Source organism: Rhinatrema bivittatum, chromosome 6 (genome assembly GCF_901001135.1).
Source record: "Rhinatrema bivittatum chromosome 6, aRhiBiv1.1, whole genome shotgun sequence".
Lineage (NCBI taxonomy): Eukaryota > Metazoa > Chordata > Amphibia > Gymnophiona > Rhinatrematidae > Rhinatrema > Rhinatrema bivittatum.
In genome coordinates this window covers 36,614,649-36,633,680 of record NC_042620.1, presented here as the reverse complement: position 1 = coordinate 36,633,680, position 19,032 = coordinate 36,614,649, and the positions used below count along the sequence as shown (strand labels likewise).

The 19,032-nt window shown below is 40.0% G+C and overlaps 1 protein-coding gene across 9 annotated transcripts in view; it reads left to right on the top strand.

Moving 5' to 3' along the window:
• The window catches only part of ZNF148 (zinc finger protein 148), a 278,252-nt gene that overhangs the window by 203,796 nt on the left and 55,424 nt on the right, over positions 1-19,032 (top strand). For 8 of the 9 annotated variants that reach the window (XM_029605277.1, XM_029605273.1, XM_029605270.1 and 5 more), the window contains one exon: positions 15,547-15,665. In XM_029605277.1, the coding sequence (XP_029461137.1) occupies positions 15,547-15,665 (119 nt within the window). Of the gene's footprint in view, positions 1-6,192; positions 6,448-15,546; positions 15,666-19,032 lie in introns of those variants that run through there. The other variant, XM_029605278.1, reaches the window with a different exon arrangement.

The following is a 19,032-nucleotide window of genomic DNA, read 5'->3' as shown; positions in this document are numbered from 1 at the left end:
TGATCCAGTCAGTGTTTTCGTTAGTGATGCTTTTATGAATGAGGGAGAGAACTTTGAACAGGATACGAGACTGTATTGGTAACCAGTGGAGTTCGATGAGTGTAGGCGTGATGTGGTCACGTTTCCTAGAGTTAGTGAGGATACGAGCTGCGGCGTTCTGTAGGAGTTGCAAAGGCTTAGTATGTGTAGCAGGGAGACCAAGGAGGAGTGCATTACAGTAGTCTATTTTGGAAAAGATAATAGACTGTAGTACTGTACGAAAGTCAGTGAGGAATAGGAGGGGCCAGAGTTTTCTGATGGTTTGTAGTTTGAAGTAGCAGTCAGAAAGGATAGATTTAATGAAGGGTTTGAGAGAGAGCTGGTTGTCAATGAGGACGCCAAGGCTGCGGGTGTGGGAGGGGAAGAGCGTGGATGAGTATGCAATGGGAATGGAAGAAGAGGAAAGTTTGTTAGAGATAATGAGGAGTTCAGTTTTTTGTGGGTTTATGGCAAGGTGCATGTCAGTGAGAAGTTGGTTGATAACCGTCAGGCAGGATTCCCACTTTTGTAGAGCAGTTTGGAGGGAGTCAGTGAAGGGGAAAAGGATTTGGACATCATCTGCGTATATAAAGTGTTTGATGCCAAGATTAGTAAGGAGGGTGGTAAGGGGGAGCATATAAATGTTAAAAAGAGTAGAGGAGAGAGAGGAACCCTGGGGGACGCCTTGGTCAAGGCTAACTGGGTCAGATTCGTTGTTGCCAGTGGATACTGTATAGTGGCGATCTTGTAGGTATGATTTAATCCAAGAGAGGGCAGTGCCGGAGATTCCTATTTTACTGAGAATGTTGATTAATATGATGTGGTTAACAGTATCAAAAGCGGCAGATATGTCTAACATAGCAAGGAGAAATGAGTTCCCAGTGTCAAATCCTTTAATAATGGTATCTGTCAGGGATAGCAGCAGTTTTTCAGTGCTCAGGTTTTTCCAGAAGCCATATTGTGTGGGAGGGAGGATGTTGTGTTGTTCTAGGTGGTCAGATAGGCGAGAGTTGACTAATTTTTCCAAGATTTTGGATAGGAAAGGGAGATTAGAGATAGGTCTGAAGTTAGCTAGAGTAGAAGGGTCAAGGCTGGGTTTCTTCAGGATTGGTTTCACCACTGCCTGTTTCAGGAGTGTAGGGACTGTACCTTGTTCCAGGGAACAGTTGCAGATGGATGAGAGAGGTTTGGCAATAGCTTTGGGGATAGAAAGGAGGAGTTTAGTAGGAATGGTTTCAGAGGGGTGAGAGGAGGGTTTCATTTTTTTAAAGATGTTTTCGATTTCAAGGGAAGAGGATAAGTCGAAGGATGAGAGGGTGGTGGTAAGATTGAAAGAAGGTAGTTTCACTGTGTTTGGGTTGGCCGCAAAGCGTGCAGTGAGAGAGGACACTTTGGTTTGGAAGAAGTGAGCAAGGTCATTGCAATGTTTTTTTGTGGTTAAAAACATAGTTTTTAATCAATGTTAGTTGTTAAATGAGTGTGAACACTATCATGTCCAGGTCAATTCTGTAGCAGTTTTGAGTCTAGGACTCATTCTATAAATGTAACTTATCCTTTACTGATGAATTCTATTAAAAAAAAACATACACCCTTAGTGATTACTGTTTGTGTGGGTGTTTTGTACCTTGCACTTCCCTGGTTTGAACCTTGCATTTCCCTGGATTCTATTCTCCCTTCTCTTTTTGAAAGGCTTGTTTAAATAGCCAAGTTTTTAGATTTTTTCTAAATGTTTTGTTTTCTCTTTGTTGTCTTAATTCCAATGGCATGGAGTTCCATAGTATGGGTACCGCTAAGGATAACGCCCTTTCTCTTACCTGGGTTAGTCTTGCTGTTTTGACTGATGGAATAGTTAGAAGTGCTTTGTTGGCTGATCTTAGATTTCTGTTGGGGATGTGTACGCGAAGGGCTGTGTTAAGCCAGTCTGCGTTTTCGTTGTGTATTAATTTGTGTATGGTGCATAGTGTTTTCTACTGTATTCTTTGTTCAATGGGAAGCCAGTGCAATTCAGCCAGTGTTTCCGTAATGTGGTCTCTCTTCCTTTTTCCAGTTAATACTCTTGCAGCCGTGTTCTGCAATATTTGTAGTGGTCTTATGGAGGTGTATGGTAAACCTAGTAGAAGGGTATTGCAATAATCAGTGCTTGCAAATATTAGCGCTTGTAGTACTGATCGAAAGTTGGCGGTTGTTAGAAGTGGTTTAAGTTTTCTGAGGACCATGAGTTTGGCGTATCCTTCCTTTACTTTTATGGATATATGTTGTTTTAAGCTTAGTTCTGTGTCGATTATTACTCCTAGATTCCGTACTTTCTCTGCAAGTATTATTTGTTTCTTGTTGTTGAGTGTGATTGGGTTGTGTGAGATCACAACCTGAGAGGTTAGAAGGGTCAGCGTATTTGCTCAACCGTGGAATTGGCTTCATCTGACTAACTGGAGGCCTAATGAGTCAATCAATGTTTTGGGCTTTATTAATACTTTTTTTTAAAATAAATAGTAGTTACTCAACTGCAAGTGTGTCCAAACATTTGCATGTTACTATATTCACTGTTCTGTTTTATTTATTTATTTATAGACATTTATTACCCGCCCTTCCTACGTTCAGAGTGGGGAACAATCAGAACGTACATAAACAGAAATAAAAGAGGAAACAGACATTACATATATCATCTAGGAATAGCATCAGTCATTACAATAATACATGATCATCGGGGAGGGGGGGATAGATCTAAAATTTTTAGAAGGAAGTTCATACATTTGAGCAGGCTGAGTTCTGCCCTTGCTTCTGACCCTAGGTGGCCTCCCCTAAGGGTTGACACGTTGAGCATAGACTCTTATCATTTAAGGTTGAGAGAGCTTCTTTGAAAAGAGAGATTTTGAGGGTTTTTTTTTAAGAAAGTTGTGTTTTGGAGGCATCTTAGTTCTTTGGGTAGGGTGTTCCAAAGGAGAGGTTCTGCGGAGAAGGCACATTCTCTGGTTCCCTCGAGGTGTGTGAGCCTAAGGGATGGGACATCTAGAAGCATGAGATTGGATGTTCTGAGGTGCTGGGAGTGGATATGGGTTTTTATTATAAAGGAAATTCAGGGCGAGAGCAAGTTATAAATCAAGGAGTGTGTAATCATGGCAAGTTTGTATTGTACCTGGAAATGGGATCTGATTACAGGAGAGATGTGAGCTTGCATCGGAGAGTCCATAAGGAGTCTTGCTGCTGAATTTTGAATGATCTGTAAAGGACAGGTCGCCTATAAAGGTAGACCTGTCAGGAAGGAGTTGCAGTAGTCTATGCTAGAGAATATTAGGGATTGGAGGACAATCCTAAAGTTGGAGGGTTCAAGAAGGGGTTTAAGGTGACTGAGTAAGCGTAGTTTGTGAAAGGAGGAGTTGGTAATAGTTCTTATATGTTGGTGCATAGAAAGAGATGAGTGAATAGTGATTCCCAGGTTTCTTACATCTTGTGAGATGGCAATTGATTGGGAGTCAAAGGAGAAAAAGTTGGGTGTATTATTTACTGGGTGGCGTGATAGGATAATGATTTCAGTTTTGGAGATGTTGAGGGCTAGTTTATTGCTGTGTAGCCGTCTTTGGATGGTTGTGAGGCAATGGGTGAGGAAAGATTCTGTAAGGGTTCAGGTTTCCTTTAGGGGAAAAAAGAATTGAATGTCATTGCGTAGATCTTGTAGTTGGTTCCAAGGGTGGCAAGGGTACAACATAAAGGAGTAAGGTAAAGACTGAATATTGTTGCTAGCAGTAATTTTGTTATGGGTTTGACAGTTGCTTGGTTTTGATTGTAAATTTTATTTATTTATTTTTATTTAAAGAGTTTTTTATACCGAGATATAGTTATCAGCCTTCACCCCGGTTCACAGTTACAACAACATGTTACAATACACAGTGAACTGAGAGGAAAACAGAGGTTACATTCGAGAATTAAGTAATTGAAATTAACAATGTTATAAAATAAACAAATTAAAAAGTTTAACAATTAACTTCAGGTGGGGAGAAAGATAACGTTTAACACTCAATCTGTTTATCATCAAACCATGTAGTCCTTAGTTTATAAGTGTTCTGATAAACGATTGTAAACTAGATATGTTGTGTGCAATTAGCCAATACCATCTTTGAAAGCTTGACAGAATAACCAAGATTTAAGCTCTTATAATACTATCCTTAACATAAGGCTTGGGAGTAACCTGCACAGAGCAGCAATTATTACCATAAGAAACTTGATGGGCAGACTGGATGGACCAACTGGTTTTTTTCTGCCATCATTACTATGTATAAGTTAGAATCCTTATACATCCACTGACATGCTCTGAAAATTTGGTATGGATAGGATAGACACACACACACAGAGGGTGATCTCATAAGCCTCTCTCCATTTAGAAATTAGGGTAAAAAGAAAAATGGGTTTTACTCAACAAAAACGTTTGTTTTCACTTGTTGCATTTTTATTATTGTGGTTATTTTTCCCTCCTCTTTTGTTGGAAAGCTACCCTTATATAGGGAATCTCTCGTATGTGATTGAATTATCCTGCTTGTCCTCAGAGAAAGCAAAGTAGCTGCAAGGAGTGTTCTCAGAGGACTGCAGGAGAATCAGTCACCCATACTGTCGCTCCCTCCTTCCCCTTCTGAAGTTGTTTTATTTAGAGATAAAGCTTATTAACATATGGATTTCAAATGACTCAGCTTGCATTTGTGTCTTATGTAGCCAGGTCAACCGTGTAAGTACAATAGTTCAACCTTTTCACATTTTTCTCCTCCAGAACCCTTTCCCATACATTCAAAAATATAAACAAAACTCTGACTCCCCCCATACCTTATCCCTTTCCTGTCCCCCTCGACCATCAGCAGACCATCAAATATCTTATTAATTGTCTATGCAGGAAGCAAAAACTATAGTGAACTAGTCATAAAATGTTAATCAAAATCAGGCTGCGAGATCTAGCCAGTAATTTCTGGATATAGCTGTTTCATACTTCCATAAAAAATCTGTTTTTCTAAAACTCTGAGGCACTAGCTGTATTTTCCGTTTGCTTAGTCTTTTGGAACAAATTGTTCCAGTGCCAAAACGACGGCTGAGAAATAGACAACCAACTTGACAAAATTGAATCCTTTCCCAATATATATGTCTTCCATACCTGCAACCTTCCCTCTCCTTCCCCCTTATATGCAAATCTGAAACATCATCAAATAAAACAGCATCAAGTTTAAGCACAATGATTTGGGCAAAGACTTTTTGCCTGTACTCTTGCATCTGGAGATATGAGAAAAAGAGCCAGGAACTTCCCCACATTTCAGGCAAGCAGCAGATTTGATTATCTAAGCCCTGTGTGCCAAGGCCAGAGAAAAATAAGTCCAACACAAAGCCTGATTACCATTCTGTTGCTTAAGTTTAGTAAAGTTAAAGTATGCCTACAAACCTTGAGCGGTAAGGACCCCACCCAACCCTCTATGTCACGAGTCTAGCAGTTCCACATAAGAGTCACACAGGGATGCTTTATAAAGAGATTTATAAAGTGCTGAAATAGTTAGAAAATCTCAATTTTTTTTTTATTTACACTTTGAGTTGTCATTACTCTTACATCAAAATGAAAATCAAGAATAGTGAAATTATGCAGGAAAAATCAAGAAACAATACTAACCATGTCTTCAGCATATTAAGCCATAGTCCTCCTAAAAAAAGGTAGTAATAAAGGAAATATCAAAGAATAATCAGAAAGAAATCAATAACAGGAGGGATAATACAGTTTCAACATGTTTATCCAGCTAACACAAATCATCCTACAGCCCTAACCTTAATGAAGGTCTCTAGATGAAAAGGATCCGTAAACACATCTATTTTGTTTTTTAATAAGATATGAGACACTTACACAAATATTGGAGAAAAAAAGAATCCCCCATGGCCAGAATCTTATGTTTAACTGTAGAAACTGCTTCCTATGGCATTGAATGTTCTACAAAAAACTTCTCAATTTTTAACACCACTCGCAATTCATTTTGTAAGTGTTCAAGAGAGTGTACATAATATCTCAATTGTAAATAAGCAAATACATTTTTGCCACTCAACTTTTACTGTTCTTGTAACTGCTGAAGGGTAGCATCTTCCTATTAACTCCAGTTACATGATGAAGGCTAGTTCAAGTATGAAACTTTTTGCTTATTCTCTGGCTATGAAATCTAGATTTCCCTGTAAGGAGATAAAGGACAAAGCGGTAGAGTTGCCATACTTAACGCAAAGGAGCCAAAAGCCAGCAACTCCACAGTGCAGCAAGTACCGTATGTACTCGTGTAAAACAAGCCTTTCTTGGACCAATTGCGGCATATGTGGCAACAATGCATGTGTTCTGGTCAAGTAAAGTTAACGAAAGGAGAAAACCTGATGAAACCAGACATTGATTTGATAGCAAATGGGTAAAAGATGCCTGGGAGTCAGTTCCACCAGAAATGGGCAGAAAGTTATTCCTGAAATGCAGCATTAGCAATGCATGGATGGATCAGCAATGCATGGATGGATCAGCAATGGATCAGCAATGATGGATCAGAAGATGACGCCATCTATGAAGGCAAAGACGAATCAGCATCAAATGATACTTCAGCAGATGGAGACAGCAAAGACAATATTTATGCTGATGGCATCACCAAAAAACAGTTCCACGATTTATTGGACATTCCAATGATGAAGAATCGGACTTGAAAAGATTTGAATAAAAAAGAAGGATTCAAACTGCAGGGTCAGCCATGGGGGAGGGAGGCAAGGATTCATACAGCAGGGACATTTTCTTAAGCTGTTAAATGGTAATGTTTCTTATGAGATACTTTATTCTGCTTTTAAAAAAATAAAAGTGATTTTCTTAAGTTATTGGTTTGTTTCTTAGTATGATTTCACCATTTCATAAGCCCTCTAGGTTTTACCCTCGACATATCCACGGGTGACAGATAATTCTTGAAATACCCTCGACATATACATGAGATTGACTTATACACGAGTATGTACGGTAATTTATTATTTGAGGCATGCAACACCCAATTCGAGGACAATGGAGCTACAAAACCAGATTCTAACTCCCTATTAATGTAAATTGATGACCCAAAAAGCTAGTTGCTAATAATTTGAGCCACATATGCTAGATTGTAAAGTTGTAGATATGGAACTGCCAGAACGCCAGATTTTCAACCCTACTTTAACTATTGCAGTTTCACTCTAGGTTTTGAAGCTCTCCAAATTAATTTAGAAAGCAGTAGGTCTAATTTAGTTAGATCTTTATTTTTATTTGTATTCCACTTTTTCAGGTACTTGAAAGCAGTTTACAGTCAGGTTCAGTAGGTATTTCTGCAATAACCGAAGGGGGAGGGTTTGTAACACACATAACCATCCGGAAAAAAACACGATCTTGAACAAATTGATACGTCCCATCAAGGACAGATGGATATGTTGCCACTGATCAAATTTGTTTAGTATATTCCAACAGGGAAGAGATATTCACATCATAGAAGGCGTTCAAATTATTTGTTAATTTAATCATCAAGTAGGTGAAAATTCCGTCTATCCACTCTATGCCAACACTTCAGATTTATCCATGTTTGTTTATAACCAGAGAACTCTCAAAACTGAGTCAAGGTGTCCAATAGCTAATCTAGTGAAGTTTTAGGCTCTGTTAAATAAACCATGAGATCTGTAAATGCCACAGTTTTGAAGCACTCAGAGCCAAACCTGACTCACTTTATCAGGGGCTCCCTCTGGATACGTCGCAGAAAGAGCACTAATGATATAATACAGTAGATGGGACAGCGGGCAGCCCTGCCCTATACCCCTAGCTAACCTAAAGAGACCAGACTTCTGTCTATTGGTCACTACCATCACTGAGAGGTCAGTATACGACAATTTTAAGCTCTAGCCCCATACATTGCAAAACATAAAATAAATACTCCCACTCTACATGATCAAATATCTTTTTGGCATCAAAGCTGATCATAAGGAGATGGGGTTTCAGTACACCTGCAAATTTCCATTGCAGCCAATGCGTTCCTGACATTAACTGTAGAGAATTATCATTGCACAAATCTAGAATAAGAGCTAACCTGTCTGCCCCATATCTTTGCCAGAAGTTTCACTTCAAAATTTATCATTGATTTTGGATGGTAAGATCCTACTAATGTGGGGTCCTTTCCTGGCCAAAGGATAATTATCAAGGCAGTATTGTTATGAATAGGGAAATGTCCAGCATCAATCAACTCAGTAAAATTTGAAAACATATGTCCTGTACCTTTATCTACTAACACCTGATAGAACTCTGCCCTAAAACCATTGGGTCCTGGCACAATTTCCTCCCTAGTCAGTGGGGCATTCAATTTCATCAAATGTTCCGGGGTTAATTTAGGGAAAGATACGCACTTGAGAAAAGAAGCACAATGTTCCATGTTGCTCCCCTGAGTAGTGTTCAGATCTTGATAAAACTCTTCCAAAATCTTGAGGATCTCAGAACTAGAATGACATAGTTGACCACTCAAGTTTTTCAAAGCAGCAATGTACTTAGGATCAGAAGTAGATCTGATCAAGTGAAATGACATTCTTCCAGGCTTATCCCCAAATTGGTGTAATTTAAACTTAAAATATGTGGTATTATTGGAGGTCCTTTGATATAGCAAAGAATTTAAAGCAATCTGAGTATCCAGAATTCTACTCATGCAGCACTTGAGAGTTATTTTACACAAATTTGTATTTGTCTTTCTCTAGCTACTTTTCCAATCTCAAAATAGTGGCATCTAAATCCTTCCTTTTTTGAATGGAATAGACAAAGACCTCCCCCCTCAAGACTGCCTTAGCAGTTTCCTAAAATAAGATGGGATCCTCAAAATGTTCTTTGTTGGTGTCTAAAAAGAAATTCCAACTTTCCTATGTCACCATATAACTCAGGAATGCTTTATCACTTAGCAATTGAAGAAGAAAATGCCAGTGTCTAAAGTATGAAGCATCTGGACTCCAACTAAGCGAGACCTGAACTGGGGCATTATCTGAAATTACTGTCTGGCCAAACCCTGTCTCAACTATTTTAGAGAAACTTCCAGATGGCTCCAATAAGTAATCAAGCCATGAGAGAGTAGAATGTCCCAAGACAAGTGGGTAAAATCTTTTTCAAACAGGAATAACACTTGCCAGGCATCCAATAATAGGAGAGAATCCAATAAAAAAGGGATGCCTCTTTTGGGGGGGGGGGGGGGGGGCTTTTTCGGAGGGAGAAAAAGATTAATTATCCAATTCAGGATCATGCACACAGTTGAAATCTCCCCTAAGAAACTCCATATTTGAATCATACAAAATCAATCGATGTACGAGACCAGAAAAAAAGTGGTTGTACACATTAAGACGGTAACTTTCTTAGTGGCGTGTGGGCACATGTGCGCATGTTCATTGGCCCGTGCCTAGGAACATTACCCTTTTGTAACATATGCATGCATGTTATAAAATAGCCTTGCCCACGTGTACATGTGTGCTCAATTTTAAATGGATGCAAATGTGAGCGCAAATCCTGCTTCTACTGTGTAAGTGGGGAAATTTTAAAAGGGATGCCTGCCGCCGCCATTGATAGTTTTCTGAGGTCATTCCCAGTTTACCCAGTTAAGGGATAGAACTTCACCCTAGTTTAATAGCCTCCCTTTCCCCCTGTTAGCCACAACCCTTAAAACCCCGCTGATCTGTCTAGGTTTTTTTGGTTTGTTTTTTTTTAATTACTTATAAGTCATCCATAGCATAAGTAAAGTTAATGCAGTAGGGGACCCTGGTGCGTGCCAGTGCACATATGTACACACAAATTTCATGGTAAAATCCTGGAATGCTCATGCTCCATCAAGATCACGCCCTGTCCCTTTTTGGAAACTTTATTTGTGCTCTACACATGTATATGCATATCCCAGTGGCTTTTAAAATCTGCTCGGCTCCCGCCGGCCCAACATATTCGTGCATCCCTCTAATTGATGCATGTGTTGGGCTTTTAAAATTTACCTTTAAGCTCAATGTTGCATAAAACAAGGGATTTACTGAATTATTTGGCTTTCACTATCAAAAAAAGACCCATTGGATCCTTAATCACCTGCAAGACCTTGAATGGAAGAGCTTTGTGCACCAAAATGGCACTCCTGCTCTCTTGATGGATGCTGAAGCCAAACTCACCTGTCCCACCCACCACCATTGTAATTTCAGATGTTTAGAGTCAATAGGTTGTGTTTCTTGTAAAAAAAACTATATCTGCTTTGGATTTGTTTAAATAACTAAGGATGTTTTGCCTCTTAACTAGAAAGTTATGCCCCCCTCATTCTACAAGAGTACTTTGGTTGCCCGCTGAGTCATCCCACATCTATAGTAAAAGGCGGGCAACCAAGAACAAATGTCTGCTTAAACCACCTCATCGTGGAAGCCCTCCACCATAGACATCCACCGTAACCCCCAAGAGCCAAGTTGTCCCACATTCATGAGAGTAGCATGTCCTAAACTATTCCTAACTCCCTCCCATCCTGCCCCACCCTCTCTTACCTGATAAACCCTCCCCCTTCCCCCTCTCTCCTTCACACCCAAATCCCTTTTCCCCCTTCTCCAAACTATTGCTCCTATTATACTCCCCACCAAAATGGAATCAAGGTACTAAGGATACGTAAGGGTACAAGTCCCTCTTTATCCCCTCTTGTCCTAACCCCAGCCTATATCTCCCAACGCTTATTGTTCCCAACCCCCATAATCCCAGAGTTGAGTTGAATCAAGTAATAACGTATAATTAACAACACACATTATGAAAGAGAAAATGTTGGTTTAAAACAAAAGTCAACTCTGCAACTTAGAGCAGCTTTAGTGCTGAAACTACAGCACAAAATATTAAATTTTGCTTGTTCCCAGCATCCAGAGAAAAAAGAAGGGAAAAAAAACTGGTTGATGAAGAATCAGTCTCCTGTGTTGTGGAAATTTCGATGAGAAATACAACAAAGGCATGACAAAAGCTCCTGACCTGGGCAGGGAACATAAAGCTTATCTTCTAGGAGTGAACTCTCAAACCATACTATAAAAAGGGCAAACCCCAACTTTAAAGTAGTCGAAAAAAGAGCTGTCAAATCGGAAATCGCCCATTGCCATTAGAAACAAAAGTACAAAACAAACAGAAGTAAATATAAACAAAACTCTGAAGAGACTATGTCTCTCTGCTCATCCAGATTTTGCAGCAGCTGCCAACTCTTGTTTCAAGATTGGTAACGAACGTTTTGACCTCCATCGCCAACAAAAACCACTTCGTCCCGCCATTGTGCACTAAATGTAGCTTTGCAGGATAATAGTCTGCGCTGTATCTTCATGGCATATAATTTGGCGCAAAACAGCATGACTTCCCTGTATTGCATGGACAATTGGGCAGAGTAGTCTTGAAAGACTAATACAGTCTAGTTTTCATACTTTTGCTCTTAAGCCCCCCCCGAACCACCCTTAAAATAGCTATTTTATGCACAAAGTTTAATACTTGGGCTATTACTACGCACAGCATCCTGCAGCTTCCCTCCTCAGGCCCAGCCGGTATACATGCTGTATATGGAAGTAGCCTTCCAAATTCCCCATGCCCAATTTTCACAGCAGCCAAATTTCTAAAATGCTGCAGAGCTCAGCATCCAGCAATCCAACAAACCTGAGGTTGTTCCGATGTAACTGGTTTTCCATGTCCTCCATCTTCCCCTCTAATGCATGCAGCACAGCACGCATTGTTGACAGGGCCTCCTCCTGATGATTCTGTTCATCCTGCAGCCCTGACATGCTGCTCTCTGTCAGTAATCCGGCAGTTAAAAGTGGATCATAGTGGAGGTTGCTTCTTCTAACTTCTTGTAAATTTTATGCAAATTTAGAATAACAGGCCTCAACCATAGCTGCTGTGAGCTCTATGACCAAAACAGGATTTCAAGTAATCAAGTTGTCATTCTGGTCAGCCAGTGCCATTTTCAGCTTAGTAGGCCTTTCTTTTTCTTTTTTCTTGCAGTTCAGGTGGTCATATTGTTGAGGCAACTGGAAAAAACTCACTCTTCAAGGCTTATGCAGACCGATGCAGTATTGGGTGCTCAAGTCAGCACACCGCTAAACGCGCAGTTGGACGCACATTTTGGATGTGCTAGACTTACACTAGATGCAGTAATGGGATTAACATGACCAAAACACACGTCCAAACCAGCGCATAGCTAATAGTGCTCATCACATGTAAATTCCATGTAGATGAGGCTAATAGCTATTACCCCGCAATTCAAAAAAGTCCCACGTGACCAGTGGTGCCCATTGTAATGTGGCAAATTTAAACAGCCCAGGGCACCTGGGAGGTGAGACTGTGAGAACTTTGCAAGGGACTTTCTACTTGTTCACCGGGAGTAAATTGGCGTTTGCTCCGGTCTCCCAGATGCCGACTTCCTGACCCTGCCTCTGACGTCATCAATCGGGGACTATCAGAGGGGTCTTAAAAGTGGCCCTACAGTGGCGAAAAGAGCGCCTGGGAGGTGAGACTGTGAGAACTTTGCAAGAGACTTTCTACTTGTTCATCGGGAGTAAATTGGCATTTGCTCCGACGGTCTTCCAGACGCCGGCTTTCTGACCCCACCTCTGATGTCATCAATCGGGGACTATCAGAGGGGCCTATAGCGGCGCATCGCCAAAGCCGCACACGCCAAAGGGGCGCGCGTCTTTGCCTGGGAATTTGAAGTTTATCATCAGAAGTTAACAATATTCAAACGAGATTTTGATAATTATTTCTCTCAAGGTAATCTCTACATCTCGATGGTTAGGAGAATTATTAGAGCAGCGTCCAGCTGTGACTGCTCTGTTCCAGGTAAGCCTCTTATTTTTTCTACATGCTATAAGAAATGCACCCAAAGACAAAAGGGAAAGTTAGAGTATATCCCTCTACTCCTCCGATCCCATCAGGACAGCGTACTATCCCGCAGTACACAGCTCTCTACCCACATATGGAAGGTGCAGATTCCTCCGCTGCTGAAGCTGGAGATGGAGCCTCCGTCTTATCTGGAGATGTCACCTTAAGTCCCCCAGTCCTGAGGAAATTAACATCGACAACTTCACAAAATATCCCAGATATGGTTTTGGTATCCAACAAGCCAGAAGGCTCTGTTAGGCTTCCAGAGGGAGAAACTGGGGACTTTGTGAGTCTAGCGATGAATCAAGAGAATACTGTCACTGCAGTTCAAGTTTCAATGCCTCAAAATGAAGTGGTGAATTTGTTTCCTAAACCAGGAGTAGTGACACTAGACTCCCTATGGGAACTCGTGGCGCAGCTTGGGTCTGAAGTTAAAAAATGTTCCCAGCAAATAGTAGCTTGTACACAAAAGGTGGACAATTTTTCTCAAGATTGTAATATTAAATTGGAAGAGCAAAAATCTCGAATTCAAGGGTTGGAAGATGGTGCTAAAAAAGGGCTGGAAGTTCAATCTACAATTATACAGGAACAAAAGTTGTTAAATAAGAAAATAGAGTATATGGAAATTCGCCTAAGACGTCTTAATCTTAGGCTTCTTAATTTTCCTAAAATTATTGGTGAACAGCCCAGAGTCACGTTAAAGAGATATCTAATTGAGGTCTTGAAAATACCCCTAGAAAATTTGTCATCATTTAATAGGGTGCACTTTTTACCTTATCGAAGTGTAAGAGGAAGTAATGATCAACATCAGTTAAATTTGCAAAATCGAACACAATTTTTAGAATCCTCTAAAATCGAGATCGTAGAAAGAGCTACCCTACTAAAATCTTTTGTTTACAAACCAGACCTTAGTATGGCAATGCGAAGTTACTTCCAAAATTTAAGGGTAAATTTCCATGGCCAGTTTATTCAAATATTTCCAGACCTAGCCAAATCCACGCAGGAGAGGAGGAAAGGCTTCTTGACATTACGACAAGAAGCCCTATCATTAGGAGCAACATATCAATTAAAATTTCCTTGCAAATGATAATGATAATTAAATAATGAAGTTTATATATACTTTTTCCCCGAAAGGTTAAAGTTGTTTCTTGATTCTCGGAAAAGGCTGCTCCTAGCCTCCTCTCCTCAAGTAAGTCCCATAACCCAGGGGTAAAAATGTATTTTGGGGTAGATTAGTATGTCAAGCTATTTCAACAAGAGTATGTTTTTCTCTTCTATTTTGCTCCTTATATTTGGGCTCCTAACACTTACTCCCAGGAAATTGTGGTCTAGGTAAAAATGATAAATTACTGTTTGCTGTAAAATTTCTTCACGTTTAAGGTGTTTCTTTGTTGCTGTACAAAGTATATGTGAGTTTGTATTTTTGAAAAAAAAATTCAATAAGCAATAAATGAAAAAAAAAACAGCAGCCCAGGAGCTGGCATTAAGGCATGCTGTGCTCAAGGGCTCAACCAAAAAAACAAAAATCCTGCTTTTTGTGGTTCCTCCGAAAAATATAGTCACAATACAAAGTAGGAGGAACCACAGAAAACAGCATTGTGCAAAAAATAAAAAGTCTTGGGGAAAAAAAATTCTGGGAGCCCAGTATACACACTTCAGGCCAATTATAACGTGCCAGTAGCAGAGAAAACGGATGCTAGTATTGAGTGTCCATTTTCCTGACCCGCACCGACAGCCATGCGTTCTGGGAGCCGATGCCGAGGAGGCGCTAGGGAGCACAGTTTCCTCTTGCGCCTCTTTTTAATGCTGCAGCTCATTAGCCTGCTGCATCGCGCACCCGGGAGAGGTGGATTGGTGCATGTTAGGAAAGCGGGTGCCATGGCCACTCGGTTTTATGTGCCAATATTGCATCGGCCTGTAAATGTCTGTCTGCATTTTTGCCGAGCTAAAAGGGTTGATGTGATGGGGGTGAAAGCTGACCGCACCCAGAGCAAAGCGGGCATGCTCCCTATCTTGTTCCCTGCATCACATGACCCTGAAGTTATTTTATTTAGACTGAGATGGTGCTATGTAGGATCCTACACATGCCCAGAAAAGTCTTTCTAAACACTTCCAGAAATCTCTGGAAGGTCATCTTTTGGCACCATTGGATAACGTCACCCACCTGTTTGACCGATTATCCTGTTGTCCTCAGTGAACATCTGTCACAGGCAATGAACTTTGCTTAATATGTGATAATGTCTATAAATTTTAGAAACCCACATTGTTAGATTATCTGTGAAATTATTTACTTAATGCTTTGCTTTTCTTTGTTTCTATTTTTTCTGTGTTTTTGAATAAGAATAACAATTTATACAAAGGTGGTTGTCCCCAATTTATATTTTCTTTTATGGAACCTGTTATCAGGCTATTGACACATAGGTGTAGCATCCAGCAAAATAGTGAATTTATGCATTAATATTTTAGGTTCACAATAGGAAGAAATATTGATATTGAAAATTCCCAATCGGTTCTTATTTTTGTATTTGTGATGAGGGAAAAAATGGTATTTGGAACATGCAATAAACATTGTTAATCTTGCCTTATACAACATACTTATTTGTAAAAATCCTTTCAAGTAACTATAATATTTGTTCTGACCTTCTTGTTGCCGTTAGGTGAAAAACCATTTCGTTGTGATGAGTGTGGTATGAGGTTTATACAGAAGTATCATATGGAAAGACATAAGAGGACTCACAGCGGAGAAAAACCTTACCAATGTGAATATTGTTTGCAGGTGAGTCAATTGTGAAACAGTACTGGCCCTTACAAGGTGTGCTGCTAATCTGTGGCATCCCACTAACATGACTTTTCTTGAAGAGTAACCGGTTAGCATTAGGGCCATTGAAGATTGTCACGGGATCCTGCAGCATCATTGCAGATTTCTAACATAAGGGCCGGTACTGTATCTCTGCTATTTATTCTTTTTTTTTTTTTAACTTTTCATAATCAACTTTATTGCTTTATTCTTCAATCCTACTTAGAACATCCCTACCTTTAACTATGCCTATGACTATGCCTATGACTTCTACTGCTCAGGATTAGTACGAGATCCATCATAGAATAATGAGTGTTGTTAAAAACATTCTCATCATTACCTGTGGCATGAATAAAATTTGGGTCAAAAACATAGTAACTCAGTGTTATCCTCCAGGCTTTCATGAAACTGCCATAGATTTTCTTAATTTTATTGTAAATTATTTTGCTATTCTCACTGATGACCCTTTGTCCCCAAAAGGTAATCTACAATTTTTGTTATAGTAATTATATACTTCTGCAGCAACTCTACTTTGCTGCAGTAGGGCCTGAGAGCAAAACTTATTTAGCTACTTTATCAGTTTGTCAACAAATATCAGAGCCATAGCCAGGCCATGTGGCACCTAAAACCAAGTGAAAAAGTGTGCCCTCATCCTGAGCACAACATATGATACCACCAGCTAGAAGACTTTTAAATGGAGGGGGCTTTGAGTTTTATTTTCACCCGGAAGTTTCCTCCAGCTCCTTTGGGCTTCCAGCTCAATTGGAACCAGTACAGAGATCCTGGTGCCCGCAGCCTTCATTCACAAGTCCCCTCTCAACTTTATTTCCTCCAGTCATTGCAGTGTCAGTCCTAGGCCTGGGGGGGGCCATGCACCAGGGTTCCCTTCAGAACCTGCAGTCATGGGCCCCCAATCCAACTGTTAGGTGTCACCTCCTCCCGATCACGCTGTTCCTAAACATAATTAAAAATTATTCAGATTTTACATGAAAAAGGACATTCTGAAGTAAAAATATCACAACATATATATTATATTTACATGCATTGCTGTGGCACTAACTAGAAAACCCTGCAAAACAAGTACAAGAAAAAAGGCAGTTGGAGCCCATATGGTATTAGGCCTATGGTAGCGCATGTTAGGTGTAGGCTTGGCCCTCAGAAAGCTACTGGTAAACTGAATTACAATTACAATATACTAAACTTTCCATACCAAAACAGCAGTAACTGCCCGCATTTAATCCTACTTATGAAAAGGCAACATTAAAAGATTGCACCGGACTCTAAACACCAATACAACTCCTATTAGGAAAAAAGAACAAACCAGGCTGTTATAGATCCTCATACAGAAAATAGCAGAGCACCTCACCTTGTTCACATATGCTGAACACAGACAGACCCTCATCAAATTCCTGATAGAGAGACCATAAAGTATAAATAGAAATGTGCAGACAAAAACTGAACTGGAAACCTCAACAAGCCAGTGCAACTATGGAAAAATAGAAATACCTGCCATTCTTCATAAAACATCAAACAATAAAATCAAGAAACATAAATCATAATAGTAAAACCATACTAATAAAAATTATAAATATTTCAAAACAGCTGATGAATAGAACATACAATAATTAAAAACTCATATCTCTAGCCATTTCTAAAAGTCAATAAAATATTTCAAAACAGATGATACATCAAATATCTCCCAATAATTAAAACTAATAAGGATAAAAAAAAAATCCTCTGCCGTCTATACCTGGGAAATTTTGATTTCTAGATGACCTGAGATTGTCATGGATTAGCAGAGAGAGAGGGAGGACATTGTCACACACACATACTCATATGCTCTCTCACGTGCTCAATCATATATACACACACGCTCATACCTCTCTCTCATGCTTTGTCATGTACACACACAGGCTCTTTATCACATGCTCGTACTTCTCACATGCTCAATCTTGTATGTTCATACCTCACTCTCATGCTTAGACACACATGCTCATACCTCTGTCGCACATGCTCATGCTCAGTCAATCACACACATGTTCGATCATACACACATACATAAGCTTTCTCTCATACGCTCAGTCATATACACACATGCTCTTTCTCATAAGCTTATACCTCTGTCTCACATAATCAAACACACAGGCTCATACCTCTCTTTCGCATTCTCAGTCATATATACTCTCATAAGTTATCTCTCTCTCATCTAGATGATAGGGAGGGAGGCCAGTGCTTTTGGGCATCGCACGGGCCACACTGCTACTGCTGCTGCTTATTGCTGTTCCCTGAAGCTCTACAAGGCCGCACCACTTTTCACTGCCAGGCGGGGAAAGGGAGGGGAAAAAGACCAATGCTTTTTGCAGCCCTGGGGCCACACTGCTCTGCACTACTGGGGCAGGGGGAGGAAGAAGGCAGTTTATTTTTGTTGCCCTATGGGCAGCGCTATTCTTCATTGCCGGGCCAAGGGATAGAGAGGTCAGGAGTGTGGGCCGCTCTGCTCTTCATTGCCCCGGCAGGAGGAGGAGATTGATTTCGAGACTCCGTGGACCACACTGCTCCTTATTGCCAGGGGAATGAGGAGGAAGCTGGAAGCTAATAGTTTTTGCTTGATGGCGCCCCTACTGGCCATAAGCTAGCTACAACTCCAACAAATATTTTGCTAAAGACGACCATTAACCTACGCTAGCATTTTTTTTCTGTCATGTGGCAGTTATAAAGCAGCAAACACGAGTACATTTAATTTCTGTTTTTTAAATGTATTTTTACATACATTTTCTAGTAATGTAATGCACTTGTCTAAATAAAGACCTTTTTTGCATAACAGAAATACTAGTATAGGTACATTTTTCTTTCATGCCCAGCAGATGCAGCAGAGTCATACATGATGGTCACATAACTGTTTCAGAGCTTTCTAGAGTGCATGGTGACTTCCCACATCTTATTGGACCTACCACTTCTCATTTTTTGCCTTTGTGTCATTGGAGGAAGACATCCCAACAGACTGATCCCACACCCATTTTGGCTGCTCACTAAATTTCAATTTTACATGCTCTTAGGGACATTTTTCTGTGCTCAGTCTGTCTTTCTTTTTCCCAGTAGTTACCCTACTTAGATATTTCATCTTTTTTGAAGTTCTCTTAGATTTTGATGTTGCCATGTGTTCTGCCTCTGCCTCATATACATTTTTGGATGTATATGTTTCTTTATTGCACCTACGCCTGCATTAATTTGTTATTGCTTGGCTTAAGTTCTCCTTATGTATTATTGTATAAATGTTGCTAAGCTTCTGATTGACTCTGTTCTTGTTTGCTCCTCTCTTTATGTTCTCTTGCTTCTTCCTATTGGT